Source organism: Heptranchias perlo, chromosome 1 (assembly GCF_035084215.1).
Source record: "Heptranchias perlo isolate sHepPer1 chromosome 1, sHepPer1.hap1, whole genome shotgun sequence".
Lineage (NCBI taxonomy): Eukaryota > Metazoa > Chordata > Chondrichthyes > Hexanchiformes > Hexanchidae > Heptranchias > Heptranchias perlo.
Window position 1 is genome coordinate 94,407,639 of NC_090325.1, and position 23,932 is coordinate 94,431,570.

Sequence of the window (23,932 nt, forward strand, 5' to 3'; positions counted from 1 at the left end):
CTAATGTCGCCTTCTTTGACTCAGTGTCCAAGTTTTCCTCACACCTCTGAAGTACCATGGGCTTTTTTTCTATGTTAAAGGCGCCATATAAATGTCAAGTTGTTGTTGTCGTTAACTGACCTTGGTTTGGCATACTCAGTAAATGTTTTAGTATTAGACGTGTCCTCTTTCTCTCCATCATATATGGATAGTGTGAACTGCAGAGGGTCCCCAGCAACCCCAGCAAAACTGAATAGTCAATGCTATTCCTCCCCCAACTATTTATCACCATTTTTAAAACTTTTTCTTGCCAAGACAATTTATCAGACCAAATATGTTAATTTGTCAAACTCCCTAAATATTATTCATCCTGACCATTAGTCAAAATAACTATGTGGTTACCAAAGTATTGCCACTCCCACTCCTCTCCCAATTCTAGTTTAAATGAATCCAAATGACTGTTTTTATGTTTTGTGTCTCAGGTTATATATATATATAGACCAACCCTCCTGAATAGAATCATAGAAAGGTTACAGCATGGAAGGAGGCCATTCGGCCCATCAAGTCCGCACCAGCTCCATGCAAGGGCAATCCAGCAAGTCCCACTCCCCCGCCCTATCCCCGTCCCAAGGCGCTTCACAGGAGTGATTATCAAACAAAATTTGACACTGAGCCACATAAGGAGATATCAGGGCAGCTGACCAAAAGATTGGTCAAAGAGGTAGGTTTTAAGGAGTGTCTTAAAAGTGGAGAGAGAGGTAGAGAGTTTTATGGAGGAAATTCCAGAGCTTAGGGCCTAGGCAGCTGAAGGCATGGCTGCCAAAAATGGAGCAATTAAAATCGGGGATGCGCAAGAGGCAAGAATTGGAGGAGCTCGGGGATCTTGGAGGGTTGTAGGACTGGAGGTTACAGAGATAGGGAGGGGTGGGGCCATGGAGGGATTTGAAAACAAGGATGAGAATTTTTAAATCGAGGCGTTTCCGGACCGGTAGCCAACGTAGGTCATCGAGCACAGCGGTGATGGGTGAACGAGACTTGGTGTGAGTTAGGATACAGACAGCAGAGTTTTGGAGCGTGGAAGATGGGAGGCCAGCCAGGAGAGCATTAGAATAGTCTAGTCTTGAGGTAACAAAGGCATGGATGAGGGTTTCAGCAGCAGATGAGCTGAGGCAGGGGCGGAGATGGGCGATGTCACGGAGGTGGAAGTAGGTGGTCTTGGTGATAGAGCAGATATATGGTCGGAAGTTCATCTCAGATGCAAATAGGATGCCAAGGTTGCGAACGGTCTGCTTCAGCCTCAGACAGCGGCCAGGGAGAGAGATGGAATCGGTGGCTAGGGAACGGAGTTTGCGGTGGGGACTGAAGACAATGGCTTCGGTCTTCCCAATATTTAGTTGGAGGAAATTTTTGCTCATCCAGGTCGGATAAGTGGTGTGACAAATCAGATAATCAGACAGTGGAGGGGCTGAGGGAAGTGGTGGTGAGGTAGAATTGGGTGTTGCCCGTGTACATGTGGAACCTGACGTCGTGTTTTCGGATGATGTCGCCGAGGGGCAGCATGTAGATGAGAAATAGGAGGGGGCCAAGGACAGATCCTTGGGGGACTCCAGGAGGTAATAGTGCTGGAGTGGGAAGAGAAGCCATCGCAGGTAATTCTCTGGATACAACTGGATAGGTAGGAATGGAACCAGGCAAGCGCAGTCCCAGCCAACTGGACGACAGAGAGGTGTTGGAGGAGGATGATGTGGTCAACCATGTCAAAGGCTGCAGAGGGTCGAGAAGGGTGAGGAGAGATAGTTTACCATCGCCACAATCACATAGGATGTCATCCGTGACTTTGATAAGGGCCGTTTCAGTACTGTGGCAGGGGCGGAAACCTGATTGGAAGGATTCAAACATGGAGTTGTAGGAAAGATGGGCATGGATTTCGGAGACGACAAGACATTCGAGGACTTGAGAGGAGAGGGAGGTTGGGGATGGGGCGGCAGTTTGCAAGGTCAGAGGGGGTCAAGGTTGGGTTTCTGAAGGAGATGGGTGATGACGGCAGATTTAAAGGGGAGGGGGAATAGTACCTGAGGAGAGGGAACAGTCAATAATATCAGTTAACATGGGGGCCAGGAAGGGAAGGTGGGTGGTCAAAAGTTTGGTGGGAATAGGGTTGAGGGAGCAGAAGGTGGGTCTCATGGTCAAGATGAGTTCGGAGATGGCATGAGGGAAGATAGGAGAGAAACTAGAGAAAGATGCAAGTTCAGAGCTAGGGCAGCGGAGAACGGTCGGGTAAGTTTGGCTTGGTGGAGTAGGGGATGGGAGGGAAGCAGCAGAGGCAGCTGAACGGACGGTCTCAATCTTAGTGACAAAGTAGTCCAGGAGCTCCTCACACTTGTTGGAGGCGAGGGTGGAGGGAGCAGGGGAAAGGGGTTTAAGAAGACGGTTTGTAGTGGAGAAGAGAAGCCGGGGGTTATCTTTGCATTCCAGGGTGATTCTGGAATAGTGAGCAGTTTTGGCAGAGGAGAGCAGGACCCGATAGTGGTTTGTGTGGTCTGGACAGATCTGGCGATGAATGGCTAAACAATTGTCCGCCATAAACGTTCAAGTCTGCGTCCCTTGGAGTTAAGGGAGTGGAGATGAGGGCCGTACCAGGGGGAACGACCAAGGTGAGAGAGAGTAATGGTTTTAATGGGGACAAGGGTATCAAGGGTGGAGGTGAGGGTGTGATTGAGCAGATCGGTAGCTGCAGAAATGTTGTTGTGATTGACGGAATGGCTCGATGATCTAATTGAATGAAGGAACAGGCTCGTGGGGTTCAATGGCCTACTCCTAATCCTAGGTTCCTGTGGCAGTCCAGGTGAATAATGTAGCCGCCAGCCAAACATTAGGAGGAGGAACATAGGAACAGGAGTAGGCCATTCAACCCCTCGAGCCCGTTCTGCCATTTGATAAGATCATGGCTGATTTGTGATCTAACTCCATATACCTGCCTTTGGCCAATATCCCTTGATACCTTTGGTTGGCAAAAAGGTATCTATCTCAGATTTAAAATTATAGCAGATGTTGTCACTTCTGTAGTGGCAAAAGTTACTACCCACCCATGTGTTTGAATTTAGCAAATCCCCTCCTCCTGTTCATTTGATTCTGGTGGGTGCACTGTCAGCAGAACTATCAGGGCCACAGAGGGGTCATGGGAGGGAAATCATGGCAGAAATTGAGGTGGCCAGTTCTGGTGCAGAGTTTTGGCTGAGGTGCCCTGCCCCACCTCACTTGCCAGACCACCACCCAAAAGTGGGTGGTTTTCATAAGGAAAGTCCAGGCCTTTATGTCAGAGGAAGCTGTGAACAGTCAGCTGCTCAGACCAGACCTTGACTCCCTTGTGCAGTGCTGGTCACTGAGGTAAGAGGGGAGCTACTGATGTGCTGTGGCCAGTGCAGAGAAAAGCCACAAGGAGGATCACTGGGAGGAAACAACATAAATTCAACCATAGGACTGATATCAAGAAATCATTCTTCACTCAAAGCAGGATCAATACTTGATTCAAGGTGAGCCAAACAGCCTTGCTCATCAATAGTTATCTTATGATCTCTTTTTCTTGAATGAAGAAGAGAAGGAGCAATGGAAGGAGGATGAGCAGCATTCATAGATACATATAACCCAACTGGCAGGGCAGCTGTAGGAATGAAGAGGAGGCACTGTGCAGTTTGTGTTGCCTGCAATTCCCAACAGTTATCGCCTGTATTCCAAAGGACACTTGTGCATTATCTGCAGCTGTGGAGTAGAAGGCAGTGCTGCTGCTTGTTGGCCCCATACCAGTCTGCCATCTTTCCCACAACTCCATGTTTGATCCTCTCAGGTTTCAGCTCGAATCAAAGTCTAAAGTGAAACCCTCTGACTGTGGCCATGGTGCGCTGTCCCTCCCCATCTTTATTTCAGTAGTTTTTAAAGACAGTTAGCCACACCATCCTTCGCCAACATCTAGTCTTGGATGAACTGCAAATTCCTCCAAACATTGGGACGACCAAAGACATTGCCTTCTGTCCCCGCCACAAACTCCGGTCCCTCGCTACTGATTCCACCCCCCTCCCTGGCCATTGTCTTAGGCTGAAACAGACTGTCGTAACCTTCATAACAGACCCTGAGCTGAGCGTCCAACCCCATTATCTTCTCCATCACAAAGACCACCGACTTCCACCTCCAACATTGCCCGTCTCTGTCCCTGCCTCAGCTCATCTGCTGCTGAAAGCCTCATCCGTGCTTTTGTTAGCTCCAGACTCGACTATTCCAACGCTCTCCTGGCCATCCTCCCATCTTCCACCCTCAATATACTTGAGCTCATCCAAAACTCTGCTGCACGTATCCTAGTTCACAGCACGTCTTGTTCACACATCACCCCTGTGCTTGCTGACCTACAATGGCTCCTGGTCCACCAACACCTTGATTTTAAAATTCTCATCTTCATGTTGAAATCCCTCTATGGCCTCAAAACCGCCCTCCCCGAGCCCGGTGGTGTCAGTGCTGTGCCCTCCCCGAGCCCGGCGGGTCAGTGCTGTGCCCTCCCCGAGCCCGGTGGTGTCAGCGCTGCGCCCTCCCCGAGCCCGGTGGTGTCAGCGCTGCGCCCTCCCCGAGCCCGGTGGTGTCAGCGCTGCGCCCTCCCCGAGCCCGGTGGTGTCAGCGCTGCGCCCTCCCCGAGCCCGGTGGTGTCAGCGCTGCGCCCTCCCCGAGCCCGGCGGGTCAGTGCTGTGCCCTCCCCGAGCCCGGCGGTGTCAGCGCTGTGCCCTCCCCGAGCCCGGCGGTGTCAGCGCTGCGCCCTCCCTGAGCCCGGTGGTGTCAGCGCTGCGCCCTCCCCGAGCCCGGCGGGTCAGTGCTGCGCCCTCCCCGAGCCCGGTGGTGTCAGCGCTGCGCCCTCCCCGAGCCCGGCGGTGTCAGCGCTGCGCCCTCCCCGAGCCCGGCGGTGTCAGCGCTGCGCCCTCCCCGAGCCCGGTGGTGTCAGCGCTGCGCCCTCCCCGAGCCCGGCTGGTCAGTGCTGCGCCCTCCCCGAGCCCGGTGGTGTCAGCGCTGCGCCCTCCCCGAGCCCGGTGGTGTCAGTGCTGCGCCCTCCCCGAGCCCGGCGGGTCAGCGCTGCGCCCTCCCCGAGCCTGGTGGTGTCAGCGCTGCGCCCTCCCCGAGCCCGGCGGGTCAGTGCTGTGCCCTCCCCGAGCCCGGTGGTGTCAGCGCTGCGCCCTCCCCGAGCCCGGCGGGTCAGCGCTGTGCCCTCCCCGAGCCCGGCGGGTCAGCGCTGCGCCCTCCCTGAGCCCGGTGGTGTCAGCGCTGCGCCCTCCCCGAGCCCGGCGGGTCAGTGCTGCGCCCTCCCCGAGCCCGGCGGTGTCAGCGCTGCGCCCTCCCCGAGCCCGGCGGTGTCAGCGCTGCGCCCTCCCCGAGCCCGGCGGTGTCAGCGCTGCGCCCTCCCCGAGCCCGGTGGTGTCAGCGCTGCGCCCTCCCCGAGCCCGGCGGGTCAGTGCTGCGCCCTCCCCGAGCCCGGTGGTGTCAGCGCTGCGCCCTCCCCGAGCCCGGTGGTGTCAGTGCTGCGCCCTCCCCGAGCCCGGTGGTGTCAGCGCTGCGCCCTCCCCGAGCCCGGCGGGTCAGCGCTGCGCCCTCCCCGAGCCTGGTGGTGTCAGCGCTGCGCCCTCCCCGAGCCCGGCGGGTCAGTGCTGTGCCCTCCCCGAGCCCGGCGGGTCAGCGCGGTGCCCTCCCCGAGCCCGGCGGGTCAGCGCGGTGCCCTCCCCGAGCCCGGCGGGTCAGCGCTGCGCCCTCCCCGAGCCCGGCGGTGTCAGCGCTGCGCCCTCCCCGAGCCCGGCGGTGTCAGCGCTGCGCCCTCCCCGAGCCCGGCGGTGTCAGCGCTGCGCCCTCCCCGAGCCCGGCGGTGTCAGCGCTGCGCCCTCCCCGAGCCCGGCGGTGTCAGCGCTGCGCCCTCCCCGAGCCCGGCGGTGTCAGCGCTGCGCCCTCCCCGAGCCCGGCGGTGTCAGCGCTGCGCCCTCCCCGAGCCCGGCGGTGTCAGCGCTGCGCCCTCCCCGAGCCCGGTGGCGTCAGCGCTGTGCCCTCCCCGAGCCCGGTGGCGTCAGCGCTGTGCCCTCCCCGAGCCCGGTGGCGTCAGCGCTGTGCCCTCTCTGAACTCGGCGGGTCAGCGCTGTGACCTCCCCGAGCCCGGTGGTGTCAGCGCTGTGCCCTCCCCGAGCCCGGTGGTGTCAGCGCTGTGCCCTCCCCGAGCCCGGTGGCGTCAGCACTGTGCCCTCCCCGAGCCCGGCGGGTCAGCGCTGTGCCCTCCCCGAGCCCGGTGGTGTCAGCGCTGTGCCCTCCCCGAGCCCGGCGCGTCAGCGCTGTGCCTTGTTTGAACTCTGTAGCCTGCCTGACATTGATTGGATCAAATTACACATTCCAGAGAACTTGAATTACTCTGCAGCAGACTAGATCAAATCACACATTCCAGGCTAAGGGTTGGATGAGTATTGTCCTCCCACACCATGTCGGTGGCAATACCAGATGTGACCATAAAAATTACTGTCGTTAGTTAGCCTGCTTATTATTTCCATTGCCTCAGATAACATTGGAAGCATTCTCAATGCCATCATTTTGCACCTTTCACCTTGAACTTAAACATACTTTTAGGTTCCTTCTTAAGTCAACAGTGCTCGTTTTTTCAAATCCACAAACAAATATGGAATATACAAATTAGTAACTTCTAGGAAGCCAATTCTGGATGATCAGAAAGAATGTTGTCTGGAATACATATGTGAAATGTTCATCTATGATTTGTAAACATAGCAGGATTAAAGAAAGCAATAGCAACCTGCATTTATATAGCACCTTTAACATAGAAAAATGACACGAGGCACTTCACAGAAGTGTGATCAGACAAAAATGGACAATGAGCCAAAGAATGAGCTATTATGCGGGTTGACAAAGCTTGGTTGAAGAGGTGGGTTTTAAGGAGGGTCTGAAAGGAGGAGTGGAAGGTAGAGAGGTGGAGAGGTTTACGGAGGGAATTCTAGAGCATAAGGCCAATGGTGGGGCAGAGGGAGTGGGGGATGGACCAGAGGCCAGATTTGGAGGAATGCAGAGTTCTTGGAGGTTTGTAAGGCTGGAGGAGGTTACGGTGATAGGGAGGGGTGAGGACATGGAGGGACTTGAACACGAGCATGAGAATTTTAAAATGGAGACCTTGGGGGACTGGGAGCCAATGTGAGTCAGCGACAACAGGGGATTTGGTACGCGATAGGATAAAAAATCCAATTTTTCAAGTCTTTCATCGTATTTATATTTCCTCATACTAGGCAGCATTCTAGTGAATCTCCGTTGTACCTTCTCTGAAGCCTCAATATCCTTCCTATAATGTGGAGCCCAGTCCTCTTAAGAAAGTGGCCCCAGAACTAAACCCTGAGGGACATCACTAAATACTTACAACCACTCTGCAAAACTGCCCTTAACTCCTGCAATCTATTTTCTCCCTCGTAACCAATTTTTAATCTAGTTTGCTATCCTCCCCTAATTCCATACCTGTTAATCTTCTGTAATTTCTCATGTGGTACCTTATCGAAGACCTTCCCAATGTCCATGTACACATCCACTGCATTTCCCCCATCCACAACAACTTGAATTTAATGTAGAAAAATGCTCCAAGCCTCTTCACAGGAATGTAATAAGACAAAGAAGGCGATATTACGAGGTGAGAACTATAACTTATTACATAGAATGTACTGCACAGAAACAGGCCATTCAGCCCAACAGATCCATGCCAGTGTTTATGCTTCACATGAGCCTCCACCCTCCCTACTTCATCTAACCCTATCAGCATATCCTTCTATTCCTTTCTCACTCGTGTTTATCCAGCTTCCCCTTAAATGCACCAATGCTCGTCGCCTCAACTACTCCTTGTGGTAGCATGTTCCACATTCTAATCACTCTCTGGGTGAAAAAGTTTCTCCTGAATTCCCTACTGGATTTATTAGTGACTATCTTATATTTATGGCTTCTAGTTCTGGTCTCCCCTGCAAGTGGAAACATTTTCTCTAAGTCTACCCTATCAAACCCTTTCATTATCTTAAAGGCCTCTATCAGATCACCACATATCTTCTCTTTTGTAAAGAGCCCCAGCTTATTCAATCTTTCCAGATAGGTATAACCTCTCAGTCTGGTATCATCCTAGTAAATCTTTTTTGTACCTTCTCCAGTGCCTCTATATCCTTTTCATAATAAGACGACCAGAACTGTTCATAGTACCCCAAGTGTGGTCTAACCAAGGTTCTGTACAAGTTTAACATAACTTTTCTGCTTTTCAATTCTATCCCTCTAGAAATGAATCCCAGTGCTTGGTTTGCTTTTTTATGGGCTTATTAACCTGCATCGCCACTTTTAGTGATTTGTATATCTGTACCCCCAGATCCTTCTGCTCCTCTAAGGAGTATGTGGCCTCCTTATTCTTCCTACCAAAATGTACCACCTCACACCTATCAATATTGAAATTCATTTGCCAATTACACACCCATTCTGCAAGTTTCCTAGATTCTAGAACAGTCCCAGCAGATTGGAAGGCAGCAAATGTTACACCGCTATTCAACAAAGGAGGGAGAGAGAAAACAGGGAACTACAGGCCAGTTAGCCTGACATCAGTCATTGGGAAAATGTTGGTATCCATTATTAAGGAAGTGGCAACAGGGCACTTAGAAAATCATAACATGATTAGGCAGAGTCAACATGATTTTATGAAAGGGAAATCGTGTTTGACAAATTTATTAGAGTTTTTTGAGGATGAAACAAGCAGGGTGAATAAAAGGGAACCAGTGGATGTACGATATTTGGATTTTCAAAAGGCATTCGATAAGGTGCCATATAAAAGGTTGTTACGCAAGATAAAGGCTCATGGGGTTGGGGTAATGTATTAGCATGGATAGAGGATTGGTTAACGGACAGAAAACAGAGAGTAGGGATAAACGGGTCATTCTCAGGTTGGCAGGTTGTAACTAGTGGGGTGCCCCAAGGATCAGTGCTTGGGCCTCAGCTATTTACAAACTTTATTAATGACTTAGATGAAGGGACCAAGTGTAATGTATCCAAGTTTGCTGACGATAGATGGGAAAGTAAGCTGTGAGGAGGACACAGAGACTGTAAAGGGAAATAGACAGGTTAAGTGAGTGGACAAGAAGGTGGCAGATGGAGTATAATGTGGGGAAATATGAGGTTATTCACTTTGGTAGGAAGAATAGAAAAATGGAATATTTTTTAAATAGTGAGAAACTATTAAATGTTGGTGTTCAGAGAGACTTGGGTGTCCTCCTACAAGAAACATAGAAAGTTGGCATGCAGGTGCAATAAGCAATTAGGAAAGCAAATGGCATGTTGGCCTTTATTGCAAGGGGGTTGGAGTACAAGAATAAGGAAGTCTTACTACAATTGTACAGGGCTTTGGTGAGACCTCACCTGGAGTACAAAGAAGGATATACTTGTCTTAGAGGCGGTGCAACGATGGTTCACCAGATTGATTTCTGGGATGAGAGGGTTGTCCTATGAAGAGAGGTTGAGTAGAATGGGTCTATACTCTCTGGAGTTTAGAAGAATGAGAGGTGATCTCATTGAAACATAAGATTCTGAGGGGGCTTGACAGGGTATATGCTGAGAGGTTGTTTCCCCTGTCTGGAGAATCTAGAACTACAGGGCATAGTCTCAGGATAAGGGGTTGGCCATATAAGACTGAGATGAAGAGGAATTGCTTCACTCAGAAGATTGAGAATCTTTGGAATTCTCTACCCCAGAGGGCTGTGGATGCTGAGTGGTTGAGTATATTCAAGGCTGAGATAGATAGACTCTAGGGGCATCAAGGGATATGGGGATCGGGCAGGAAAGTGGATTTCAGGTTAAAGATCAGCCATGATCTTATTGAAAGGCGGAGCAGTTGAGTGGTTGTATGGCCTACACCTATTTCTTATGTTTATTAAAGTTTTATTGTATTTTGTCGCAGTCCTCCTCAGTATTAACTATACCCCCAATTTGGTGTTGTCCGCAAATTTTTAAGTTGTACTTCCAATTCCCGAGTCAAAATCGTTTATGTAAATGGTGAACAACAGTGGTCCCAGCACTGATCCTTGTGGAACACCACTTCCCACCCTTTGCCAGTCTGAGTAACTACCTTTAACCCTGCACTCTGTTTTCTGTTTTGTAGCCAGCTTGCTATCCATTCTACTACTTGTCCCCTGACTCCACACGCTCTGACCTTAGTCATGAATCTACTATGCGGAATCTTATCGAAGACCTTTTGAAAACCCAAATATATTACATCTACTGTATTAGCCTTATCTACCCTTTCTGTTACTTTTTCAAAGAATTCGATAAGTTTGGTCAAGCATGACTTTCTCTTCTGAAATCTGTGCTGACTACTCTTTATTATATTTTCAGTTTCTAAATGTTTTTCTATTACAGTAAGGATTTAATTATCTTTCCTACCTCTGATGTTAAGCTAATTGGTCTATTGATGCCTGGACTTGTTCTAGCTCCTTTTTAAATGTAGGAATCACATTAGCTGTCCCCCAGTCCTATGGTATTTCCCTTTTCTAATGAGTTTTTATTCAATACATATATATATATATATATATATATATATGTGTGTGTATATACACACACACACACACACACACACACACACACACAAACAGTGCCTCTGCTATCTCTTCCCTAACTTATTTTAATTTGCGGATGCAATCCATCCGGACCAAGGATTTTATCTCCCCCCTTTCCATCTTAAATGTCTTTACACCTTTTTTGATCTCGTCTTCTAATGTCATGCCCATGTTAGTCTCCCTGGTAAACACTGAGGCCAAGTAATTGTTTAGTATTTCTGCCATTTTGCTGTCATTACTTGTGAGTTTATAGCTTGGATAAAGTGGTGGATTTTAAGGAGGGTCTTAAAAGGAGGATAATGAGATGGAAAGGCAGAGAGGTTTAGGGAGGGAATCCCAGGCCATAGAGCCTGGACGGGTGAAGGCACAGTCACCAATGGTGGGGTGGGTGCACAAGAGGACACATTTGGAGGATGCAGAGTTGTCGAAGGGGGTTGTAGGGCTGGAGGAGGTTACAGAAATAGGGAGGGATGAGGCCATGGAGGGATTTGAACATTAGGATAAGAATTTTAAAGATGAGGCAGTAGGGGATCGAGAGCCAATGTACGCCAGCGAAAACAGGGATAATGGCTGAGCAGGACTTGGTGTGGGATATATGAGCAGCAGAGTTCTGGATTATCTGAAGTTTATGGTGGGTGGAGGATGGGAGGCTGGACAAGAGAGCATTGACATAGTTGAGATTGGAGGTGACAAAGGCATTGATGAGGGTTTCAGCATCAGATCGGCTGAGGCAGGGGTAGAGGCGTGCAATATTAAAGAGGTAGAAGTTGGTGGTCTTTGTGATGGAGAGGATATGGGGTTGGGAGCTCAGCTCAGAAAGTTAGTAAGAAAACAAAAGAAAATCTTGTATTTATATAGCGCCTTTCAGGACCCCAGGATGTTGCGATGTGCTTCACAGCCAATAAAGTACTTCTGAAGTGTAGTCATGTTGTAACGTAGGGAAATGTGACAGCTAATTTATGCACAGCAAGGTCCCACAAACAGCGACCAGCTAAATTGCCAAATATTATTTTTTTGGTGGTGTTGCTTGATAGATAAACATATGATTAAGGCCACCAAAACAACCTTTTTCAGGAAAATATAAGAATGTTGCTTTTCTTAATACACTTAAAAGAATACATTGTCCATAATTACACTCAGTCACTTCAACTGGTTTTTAGTGGATTTAGGACCCATGAAGATCAGTGTGGTTATTCCTGTTATGCTATGGGTGCCCTGGGCGTCAACAACTATGGTTTCCCATACAAAATGAAAGATTACACATCAGAATCTTTGTTTCTGCTGTTGACTGGGATGTGAATGATGAATTCAGTTGCATAACTTGGTACACCTTACGCAATAGGTTACTTACAGAACTTAATCCAGTAATTGGGAACAGGCCATTTCTTCCTAGAATTACACACCAAAGTATTAGATTTAACTAAGCATAGCTTTTTTCTTCTTACAAAATGTTAATCACCAATGGAATAAATGTGTTTAACAGATACATGCACAAATAAGGGCTCCCCTAATGATTCAGCTAATAACTGCAGTGCCTAGTGTGGAACAGCCATACAGACCAGGAAGGTCATAGGTTCAATACTTGATTATGTTGAGTTAATTAATCTCCGTCAGGAGAATCAGTGTGGGGTATAATTGATTTGAGCACATTTGTGGTAAGAAGGGGGGAGGGGGGGGGAAAAAATCAGGCTTTTAATTGTGCACCAGTGCCCTGTACATGTGTGAATGAGAGAAGAGTTACATTTGTGCAGGAGGTTTTGACATTGTATCGGCATCATCACAACTTAACATTCATTAGAGATCTACACAGCCTTTAACAGTACCCACGCAAATGCACATTAATAAACAATTCTACTAAAAGGTAGTTTTTGTATCATCATTGGTTTTGAATCTTGAGGGATATATACGTATGTACAACATGTGTGCAACAATCACAAGTACAGATATATAAAGTATTAATTTCTTACTTCTTCAATTACAATAGAATTTAACAATGAATCACACAGCCAACATTAATTTTTAAGATCAATAACTCAAAGCTTAAAATATCTGGTCAGCATGGGCTGCTCAATGTAAATAAGACTGCATATTTCAATAATGTTGGAGAAGAGTGCTGATTTATGGTAGATGCACTGCACCTATGCCCCGTTAAGTAGGTGTGTCATGCCATATACCAAAATGGGATTCAATTGATACTATAAGTTTTACACTGTCCAACATTAAATTAGAACAATTCCTTTTGAAAAGTAGTCATGAAACAGAGTCACCTATGAATCTCAGCCAAGTCTGTTGGTTTGGCTCAAGTTACAGGTCAGGGAACTGCAGCTATACACTCCTCCCTTTCCCTGTCCACAATATAACCCTGTTTCTATGGCAGCATGCTTTGCAGGGACAGGCACAAATCAGCATGCAATTATATTTGGCACTGTACCTAAGCACAGAGGGACAAGAAGTCTAATAGAGGGATGTACTTCCCTAATTCTATTCAACTTGAACTTTTAAAAAAAAACACAAATACAGGCCACGTTCACAGGCAGTACCCAACTGGTACTAAAATGTACCAGCTCAACCACTGCCGGAATAGTATCCAGGCCAGTCACTGTTAGTGCAGAATGCTGGGCCAACTCTTCAAACTACACAATCGGTTTGGCAACAGGTACAAGTAGAAACTGGAAACAGCAGTTCTCGACGGGAAGAAACATTAAAAGAGATGATGAATTATTAACTATCAGATGATCTTACATTGCTATTTAACGTCAGGTAAATTTGCTGGGGAACGAAACACTTTACAACTCAGGAACCCAGCACCAACATTAAATACTTCCAGGCTAGGGAAAGCATAGTAAAATACTGAGTAAAGGTCCCTTTATTTTGCCTAACACAGGGGGGGGGGGGGGGGGGGGGAGGGGGTGGGTTCAGGGATGAGATGTCCTATGTTTGCAGCAAAATCATAGAAAATCCATGGGGCGGGGGGTGCATCCCAGTATCAGTACCCGTCAAAGTTCATAGAGTCGGGGGAAAGATCATTAGTAGCTGTCCGATGGAGGGTTTGGGTGAGGATCTGGAGCCTCGCCGGCCCCCCATTCCAGCAAGCTTCTGTGTTCTGGGGGAGGTGGGGGGTGGCATTTGTAATTTCCACAGCCTAATCTTCAGGGTCCAAGCTCCAACCCCAGACTCTTTGGTGGGCCCCATCTCTGCCCCCATTGGTGAGATATGCATAGTGAGGCCAGGCATACCTGTGCTGAGTCTACATTGGGTCCTGATTGATGGCTGAGTGTGGGAAATCCTAACTTGGTAATTCCCCCTCCCCTTTATGTTGATGGCCTTGTATGGGCAGGGACTGGACATATATTGGACCTGGTGGAGTTTGCAGCCGTTTCGGTGTAATTCCCCCAACGTCACCTTGGGAGTCCATTGGAACCACTGCGCCTTTTCAGCCCCTTTATTATTTTGCTACAAACTGTGGACACAGGAACTCTTCCTGAATGTTTCTCAATCCCAAAATCAGAACATCAGCTTCACCCTATTAGATTGGCCTGTCTACAATTCCAAGTTAGAGGTAAAAGGACAGTTTCTGAAAATAAAAATAAAAACGCTGAAGATAAAAGCACATCAGCACCTGAAGAGGAAAAAAAAACAGATTAACATTTTGGGTGGGCCCTTCTTCAGACAGTATGTCAAGATAAGAGAAGCCCCATGGTGACCCACCCTTGATTTTTTTCCTTCCTGTGGGGAAACACCTGGCCTCTAATCCATGGCTCCTCATGACAGCAACAACTGAGACTAGTATCTCACCATGGGGTGAACCATGAACATGAACCACATCCTACTTTTATGTGGCATTGTGCTGATGTCATTTATTGACTGCAATCTCATTTCACACACCATAGCCTCTATAATGCTTTCTTGAAATCAGTCATCGCATCAGTAAAATTTACACTTGTATTGTTTCAAATGTTGAATAGGATATATTTGCTTCAATTTTTATATATTCCTTTTTTTGCAACAATTTTGATCTTTTAGAATTTTGGGGATACTACCGTAGGCATCACATTGACACGGCCTCTGACCCAGCTTGCCCCTCCTTAGTGGGTGGGGGCAGATAGATTGTGTGATCCAAAGCATGAAATGTAGTGCAAATATATTTATGCATTAGAGAATTCTGCTCCATATTGTGATTTAATTTCAAATAACATGAGGTTTCAACTTGGTTTTCACTCCTCTTTTATCAAGCTTCAAAACTGTAGAACATCTTAGCCTTCTATTAAACTCTTGAGTTTGCCAACTTTATCACCATGGTTAGTGAAGATTGAAAGCTCCTAATCGCAATAAGTGAGCATATTTACTCAAATATCTGTCGTGCATTGGGTAGAATTTCATTTCGTTAGCACACCATTTTGCTATGCGTTTTCTCTTACCAATACTATTGGAACTGCTCTATTTCAGGCCCTTGTGACTAACATGAGAAAATGTACTTTCATTTGTAATGGCTCTCTTAAAGAGGCACTTATGCCTCTGGGGAACAGACAACACTCTACTAACACTTTGTCAGTAGCTTAGTGCTGTAGGGCAATCTATAGAACTATGGGAGCGTGCAGCGCAGAAGTCGGCTGGCTCATCAGGTACGTGCTAGTTCGCTGCTACACCAATCCAAAACTAATCCTGCTGTCCTGCTCTCTCCTCATAATTAAAGTTAATCACAACCAATAAATGTAAATAAAACATGGGTAGATCTGGTCTACCTCTCCATGGAGGTCCATAAACCAAAAAAAATCGACTTGCTCCACCTGGTGTATGTCAACTATGAAAAACCCCAGGAGATTTTCCACATTCTTTTATTGAGTATACGAACATATGAAAATGATGGTCAGGAAAAGACCAACTGGTCTATCAACCCTTCCCCACACTCATGATGCCTGGAGCATCAATGACTAAACATGCAATCCCCTGGAAGAGGCAAAAAAAAACCAGGAAAACCCAGGGCCAATAAGGGAAAAAAACTCTGGAAAATTCCTTTCCGACCCCCTTGGGCAATCAAAACCAGTCCAGGAGATGACATTGACCATGCGTACATTAAGTGTTAATCCACCTATCTTCTCTATGATGCAATCTCTGCCCCAGCCAAGAACCGGTCCAGCTCCCTCTTGAAGGCATGCAGAGAATCAGCACACACCACACCAGCTGGCAATGCATTCCAGAGGCTCACTATTCTCTGGGAAAAGAAGAACTGCCTAACATCTAGCCTATTCCTACTTGTGTGTAGTTTAAATGCATGTCCCTGGTCCTCCCCAATCTGGCAAACTGAAATAATCTATCAATAGGCACACAAACTAGCTCCTTCATTATCTAATATGCCTTTAAGTGTATCCGAATAACTAGAAGCAATTAGGAGCAAGGGTGAATGTTACTTGGTACAGATTCTACCTGGTTGATTTCAGTTACTGCCTGTAGTAATGAATGAAATGGACACTTACCAAGGTCAATGAGTATTGCGTGTTGCTGTGATGTTAACTGCTTTAACAGCTCTTCGTATGGAGTGTACTTTGGCTGTTGTTTTACAGGTAACTGATATCTCAGCTGGTGCTGTTCTGCTAGAAGTTTCCATATTTCACCACGATGCTGCCTAGGTACACCTGTGTACAGATTTTCAAAAGTTTCTTTTCAATTCTTAAATCAGGATTCAGGTACAATGCTAAGAGTATTAAATCAGCAATAAATCAATGATTTAATAAAATGCGCTATATTTTGAAGTCTCTTCAGTGTTGGAACAATTGTCCATGCGACAGCCTTCGTTGGGGCTCAGTTTGGAGAATGCATGTGGGAGGATCAAAGTATTACTTTTGAGAGATTATAAATTTATGCAAGTTGCAATTTTTAAACCATTCTGCAAATCAGAAGGATTTACTGTAGAGGACGCATTTTACTTGTGGGCAAACTTCATCCTTTCTTAACCGCTGGCTGATATTTCCGAACGAATTTAAGAAATTAAGAAACTTGGAAATTAAGAATTGCATCATGTTTGAGCACTATCTAGCCAGTACGTTTTCATAGTAAAACATCCTAAGGCACTTCACAGGAGTGTAATTAGACAAAAATTGACACTGAGCCAAAGAAGGAGACAGTAGGACAGGCTTGATCAAATATGTAGGATTTAAGAAGTCTCTTAAAGGAGAAGAGAGAGGTGGCGACGTTTAGGGAGGGAATTCCAGAGCTTGGGGCTTAGATGGCTGAAGGCAAGAGTTGTAAATCATGAAGTTTTACTGAACAAAGTGTCATCATAGAAGCATAATAAAGGATAACATTAGAAAGTGGTAACACAGGAAGGGGTGGTGGCGGTGGGGGGGGATTCCCAAGGTGCTTCACTATCACCGATGCCAGTATCCAGCCAGTTTGGCTCAGTCTGCGTGACGTTAGTGGCTAAGTCCACTAGGCACAGCAAATGCTATGGATTCTGACAACATTCTGGCTCTAGTGCTGGCGATTTGCGCACCGGAGCTAGCCACTCCCCTAGCTAAGCTGTTCCAGTGTAGCTATTACACTGGCATCTACAGGACAATGTGGAAAATTGCCCAGGCATGCCCTTAGAAATGCAGCAGAAATGGTGATGGGAGGGGGAGTGAACAGCATTTGGATTGAGAGTATAACATTCTAAATTTCCTGTCTGCAGTTCCTGACTGGAATCATTTTATGGTTGAAAAGGCCAGGTTCAAATTCCTATTTACTATTAGGCATATTTTTTTTTAAATGAAAGTTCATCAATTCCCTTTTCTCCAGTAATAGATTATTGCTGCTACTGAGAGAAAGAAAGTTTAAAATATATAAAAGCAAATTAATTTCCAAATGGTAAATAGATTTTTCAATAATAAAAGAGGAAATGTTCCTTTTCTCATAAAATAAAAATCCAGTGCTCATGGTTACTGTAGATTCCAAAATACGCACCAAATAAAAGTACCTAAAAAAAAAAATCTAAATTCTTGGAGGGGTCCCTACCCCCCAGTGTTGGAACCCCCTCCGCGAAAATAGATCTTATGCCTTAAACACTTATATCCCTCTTCAAGCTTTGAAAGTTTATTTCCCCCAATACAAGTGTAGAAATGTTCGATATACCTACCACTTAACTCACAAGATCATTGTAATTACTGTTTTTCACATGTCATAAGGGTATGTTTATGGGTCATTTTTGAGTTGTCAGTGTTTGAGGCTGTCAGCTTTTTTGAAGCTGTTGGCCAGCTTTTGCTAGTGTCCTGGGTTGGCATGTTTGTTAACCAACCGTACATTATGGGCTAGAGTTTCCGCTTGATTGTGCAGGCTTTTTCAGCACAATCTGGCCGAATCATCGCAAAACAGAGGAATTTCGACTTATGCCGGGTGTAATTTATGCTCGGCCCAAGTTGAGTTTCTGCAATGTTTTGCGCTGGCTAAAAAAAACCGCGGAAACTAGTCCCACCCACAAAACTGGCCACGCCCCCTGGCTCAAAACGAGGATGGTGAGTTTCCGCTGAATGCACCAGCCTGCAGCCGTTCGAGGAGGGTTTTAAAATTATACTCGCTTTCTTGGGCGCAAAGGCACTAGTAGGCACTGTTTAAATGTTTTTAAATATTAAAAAATATTAATTTACTGAGAAACTGACCAGTGTAAACCAATGAAAGTAGTAAATGCTTCAGGATAATTTTTTTGAATCATTTTCAGTGATTTTAAATCAGGTTACTCACAGGTGGAGGGTTGGACGCCTTTATTAAAAATGCTTATTTTTAGTCATAAGCCCATTTTCAACTGTTTTAATAAAACTGCACTAGGTTACCACTCTTAAATACATCAATGAATTTTTTTATTGCAAAAAAAGATAAAAGATTACATGATGTTAAACTGCTGAACTGTGCTGATTCATGGCAGATTTTATGTCTGCGATTATGTTAATGCATTTCAGTGGAAATTCGGTGTAATTTGCGCCAGCTCAACTTTTGGGCACAGCAATGCCGATTGTGCTCAAAGCGGAAACTCCAGGCTTATATGTTGTCAATTTAACTTTTTTCCGTACAATTTTAAAATTCACATTTGTTATCCATTACATTAATGACACACCATGCCTATCCTGATACGATAAGACAATACTGCCAACTGCATGAAAGCTGCATTGGGAATTGGAAGCCTCTAAGGCCAATATAAAAGCAGCTGTAGAGCAAATGTACAGTAGCAAAGTCATTTTTCCAAGCATTCTCTAACATCCCTAGTTTATGATGTGGCGATGCCGGTGATGGACTGGGGTTGACAATTGTAAACAATTTTACAACACCAAGTTATAGTCCAGCAATTTTATTTTAAATTCACAAGCTTTCGGAGGCTACCTCCTTCCTCAGGTGAACGATGTGGAACGACATTTTCCACATCGTTCACCTGAGGAAGGAGGTAGCCTCCGAAAGCTTGTGAATTTAAAATAAAATTGCTGGACTATAACTTGGTGTTGTAAAATTGTTTACAATCCCTAGTTTAGCAAGAGATGATTAATTCTGTATTCAAACTCTTACACAAGAGAGAGCGAACAATGACTTTAAACGTGGAGACATAACCAAAACAAGATAGTACTTGATTGACATGCTACCACCAATTTGGGGTTTGATACTGAGTCAATACATGACTTTATATTTAGTCTGTGTTTTGGGAGAGCGATGGCAGAATGTAAAATGATAAATGAATGCAACAAAATATATTGTATCTGTAACCAGTAACAACTGTAATGCAAAGAGGCACTCTAGGGTGCCATGAACTGTATTTACAATGTATGGTACATAACTATTGATTGTACTGGGACCGTTGATTTGTACTGTATGTACCACTGCAAATTGTATCACCTGTATTATATTGTTTGAAGCATATCTTGAATTGCACTGTATGTACCTTTACAAATTTTATGAATAAGATTTATTTTGAAATACAAAAAAAAATTTGGAGGGCAATGGCAAACCGACCTGTGTGCACCACTCTCCCACATGTGCACTACCCTGTACCTCCATTCTCCTGTAGGACAACTGGATGACAATTTAGAAAACAGATGTACAGGATAGTTTAAACTAAAGGAGCCCTCTTCATCAACTTCAAAAAAAAAGTTCCTTCAATTTTAAAAAATTAGAGCAGGGGCCAAAGTAGTTGCTTCTGCAGCACAATGGAAGACCCACATCAAAAGTGGAACAAAGTAGGCCAGATGTTTTATACGTCCAGGTGAAACCGCACTTTTGTCATTTGAAACATCTAGTGCCTTGCATACTTTAGAATTTTGTCTCTTCTCCAGTCACATTAAACATTCTGGGCAAACAGTGTCGCTGTTTATTTGGCAATATAGTTAAGTTAATTTTGTTAAGCAAATTAGATCAATTTAATTTAGCAGTTGACTAAGCGAGACTTTCTTTAACGCAGGAGGCACTAAATAAACAAAACGCCGATAGGGAAATTTTCCTGGGTCTTTGCCAGGCACACTGGGTTGACGGTGCTGGACAAACGTCCCTTGAGTCCAATGTTCAACTGATCTGTGTCCTCATTTGGATTTGGTTGGATGCCACTGGATCTGGGCACTGGAAAATGAGCAGGGAGGTACAAGGAGTGAGGGCACAGTGGAGCAGTCCCTGGACACTTTCCCATCCTTGCCCAGCCCAGATCTTCTGAAAAATTGGCAGGGGGGAGAGGGGGAGGTGAGGAGAATGTCTAGGCCAGAGTTTTTAAACATAAAATTGCAGAGTGTTAGAAGAATCAATAGGCAACACTTCCAAACAGAACTTGATAACTTCAGTCCTTTTGAGAAGTGCTTATGGTAATCACACCGTTGCAGGATATATATTTTAAATTATGTTTTACACTAAACAGCCAAAGGGGAAAATAAATAAAAGTAGGCAACACAGATAGTACGTGAGATGCACTACCAGCAGTATAAAACTGTCACGTGTTCAACTCATTACTTGGAAATGAAAATAAACACAAGACAAGGATCACTTGTGAAATGTTTTTTCAACAGCTCATTTTAAAAAAGTAGATTTGCATCTATAACAAAACTGGAATGGAAACAAGTTTAAAGCTGAATTCCAAAGTCACAACATATTCATAATTGCAATTAATTTAAACTTCCAATAATAGAGGCAACTTTTTAAGACCAAAGTCAGAAACAACATGGATTGGAACATGAAGAAAGCAATTTTAAACAAACTTTTTCACTGGGTCAGATCTTTATGAAAACCAATGATGGGAGTTAAGTTGCAGCAATAATGACTAACATATGCAGTTAAAATGTACAAGATAAAGCTGAATGAGAGACTAAAGACAGACAGATTTTGGATGCGATTCTCAGAGTTGGTACGAGCGTGAGTTCAGATGTTTTTACTAGATATCACTTGATAGGTACTCAAAGGCTCATTTTTATATAGTGTGTGCTTATCTCACGTAAAATTATAGCAAGGATTTTATTTGCTAATTGTCAACACTGATAATAACCTTGCATTATCCTTCAATTATACACCAAGTTAATATTTTGATAATTGAACATGCCTCAGCATGCCTAAAATTTTACAGTGAACCACACATGGTCCAAGGAGACCCCTACAGTACAAAATGATGGGACATAGGAATAGGAGTAGGCCATTCAACCCCTCGAGCCTGTATCGACATTCAATTAGATCATGGCTGATTTGTACTTCAACTCCATTTACAAATGGTGTTGAGTACAGATGAGCATGGCACAAAAGGCCATTTGGAACATACCACTCAAGTATTACACATTTTGCAGAACTCCTTCTTTACACATATCCCCAGCACCTAATATCCCCACTGAAAGTTTCCCATGGTCTTTAGCCATCACTTTGGTTTCAAAAGCTATGCATTTTGCCCATTAACTAATATGCGATGCTTCACTTTGGATTTTTATGCATGATCTGAATTTTCTATCCAAGCAAATGTTGTAATTCAGGTTTATTTGAACTAGCAATCTGCAACATTGCCTCCATGATGGCACTGAAGGAGTTAAAATGATCAGTACCATTAGCAAGGCACAGACTCACACACCTGATGCCCCACACGGTGAGTTTCTGATCTCGGAGTAAGTGGATGGCACTTTCCTCAAGCACACTGTTCTCCATATCTTTGGACTTTACTAAGTCCAGGAGCAAGACATAGTTTCTCCTGAACCCTGTTGAACAGAACTACAATATTCCATTTTGACTGAGAAAGATATATGGATAGTGATCTAAAATAAGTAAAATTAAAAGTGGTAGACACAATTTAAAAACTCTTGGTAGTGATGCTCAGGTACAACGACTCAATACAGTTTTTGTATTACTGTCTAAACCAGGGTGTAGCACCTAGGCCAGCTCCACTAAAAGAAAACTTGGCCATTTGTGAATTAAATGTACAACTGTGTTGATATACCTGATGGACTGGTTTCAATGGCAAAGTAACCACAGTTATGGTGTATTGTGCTGATCCAGAATCACGACTGCAGCAAAGTAAGCACCAGCACTATGCGTTAAACAAGTCAGGAGTGTGATGGAATATTCTCCACTTGCATGGATGAGTGCAGCTCCAACAACACTCAAGAAGCTTGACAACATCCAGGACAAAGCAGCCTGCTTGATTGGCACCCCATCCACCACCCTAAACATTCACTCCCTTCACCACCGGCGCACAGTGGCTGCAGTGTGTACCATCCACAGGATGCACTGCAGCAACTCGCCAAGGCTTCTTCGACAGCACCTCCCAAACCCGCGACCTCTACCACCTAGAAGGACAAGAGCAGCAGGCGCATGGGAACACCACCACCTGCACGTTCCCCTCCAAGTCACACAGCATCCTGACTTGGAAACATATCCCTTCATCGTCGCTGGGTCAAAATCCTGGAATTCCCTTCCTAACAGCACTGTGGGAGAACCTTCACCACACGGACTGCAGCGGTTCAAGAAGGCGGCTCACCACCACCTTCTCAAGGGCAATTAGGGATGGGCAATACATGCCGGCCTCGCCAGCGACGCCCACATCCCATGAATGAATAAAAAAAAACCTGTCCATCCAGGTCCTTAAAGGCAGTTAGATTTGCTGTTTAGTTCCAGAGTATCACCACCCAGTACTGCAATCCACCACTGCAGTGGTTACAATGAACAAATCAAACTTCTGATCTCCAAATAACCATGTGCAAAATGCAAAGGTCTCATTACTGTTTGCCACCCAATGAAGGAAAAAATGGCAGAAGACTTTGGCACAATCCTGCAGAGTGTTTTCAGCTTTGACTTGTGGAAAGATTTGTCTGTAGGAATCCTATTTTACTAATTTGTAGTCAATTTAATGAGACTTAGTGGGTGCTTAAAAAAGTCTCTGTGGCTCCAGTTTTCCCATGTAAGTAGTGCCTTTCACTCTGTCGTGGTTCAAGCACAGGGTGTCAACTCACTAACCACATGTGCAACAAATTTCAGCATTTCTGCCGCCTAACGATGTGATGAATAGTTATTGCAGCTTCAGCACTCCCACTTTCAATATGAAGAAATTAAGCTTCACTTAAAGTTCAATTACGATCCAAGGAATGACATTCAAGTTAGGAATAAGGAAAAGGCCATTTATCTCATTCTTAGCTGATCTTGACTCCATCTTCTCACCACATCCCACAGTCCCCTCTCCCTGCAGAAACATATCTGTGGAGCCCATTTATAGTACTTGCTTCAATAGCCTACCTGGTTACATATTCCATGTTCCTTTTGTGAAATCGTTCTATCTGAATTCCCCAAAATTACATCCCTTAGTTTTTTGAATCTTTCCTCTATGATTACTAATGTATAGAGATATGGGGCTCAATTTTAAAATGGTGGCGGGGGGGCCAAATGTGCGCGCGGCAAAACCGAATAAAAAAAAACTTACCTTTTCCCACACGATCGCGACTCAACTGGTAGCCCTTAACATGGCTTCCAGGTTTGCTGTCTGAAAGCTGCAGAGTGGGCGGACTGCACACCCGCATCACAGGCTGTCAGCTGGCGCGTCTGGACATAAATGGCCATTGCTCCAATGGCTTTTGCCAGAGCAAAGACCAACAACACAGAATATGGAGCAGCACAGGGGCAAGGCTGCTCCAAGGTTTAATGATGCCTCACTCCAGGTGCTACTGGGCATGGTGATGAGGAGGAGGGGGGAAATGTTTTACCTGGAGGACAGGAGGAAAGTGCCCTCCCTCTGCCATCAAGAAGGCCCGGCTCGAGGTGACAAAGGGGGTCAGCAGCAGCAGCAACATCTCCCAATGTTCGGTCCAGTGCAGGAAGTGCTTCAATGACCTAACTAGGTCAGCAAAAGTGAGTACACT

General features: G+C 45.5%; 1 protein-coding gene across 7 annotated transcripts in view; it reads right to left on the bottom strand.

The window, feature by feature from the left end:
* tbc1d1 (TBC1 (tre-2/USP6, BUB2, cdc16) domain family, member 1) overlaps positions 1–23,932 on the bottom strand; it is a 262,797-nt gene that overhangs the window by 31,758 nt on the left and 207,107 nt on the right. For all 7 annotated transcript variants that reach the window (XM_067988911.1, XM_067988881.1, XM_067988901.1 and 4 more), the window contains one exon: positions 16,088–16,246. In XM_067988911.1, coding sequence (XP_067845012.1) covers positions 16,088–16,246 — 159 coding nt within the window. The remainder of the gene's footprint in view (positions 1–16,087; positions 16,247–23,932) is intronic.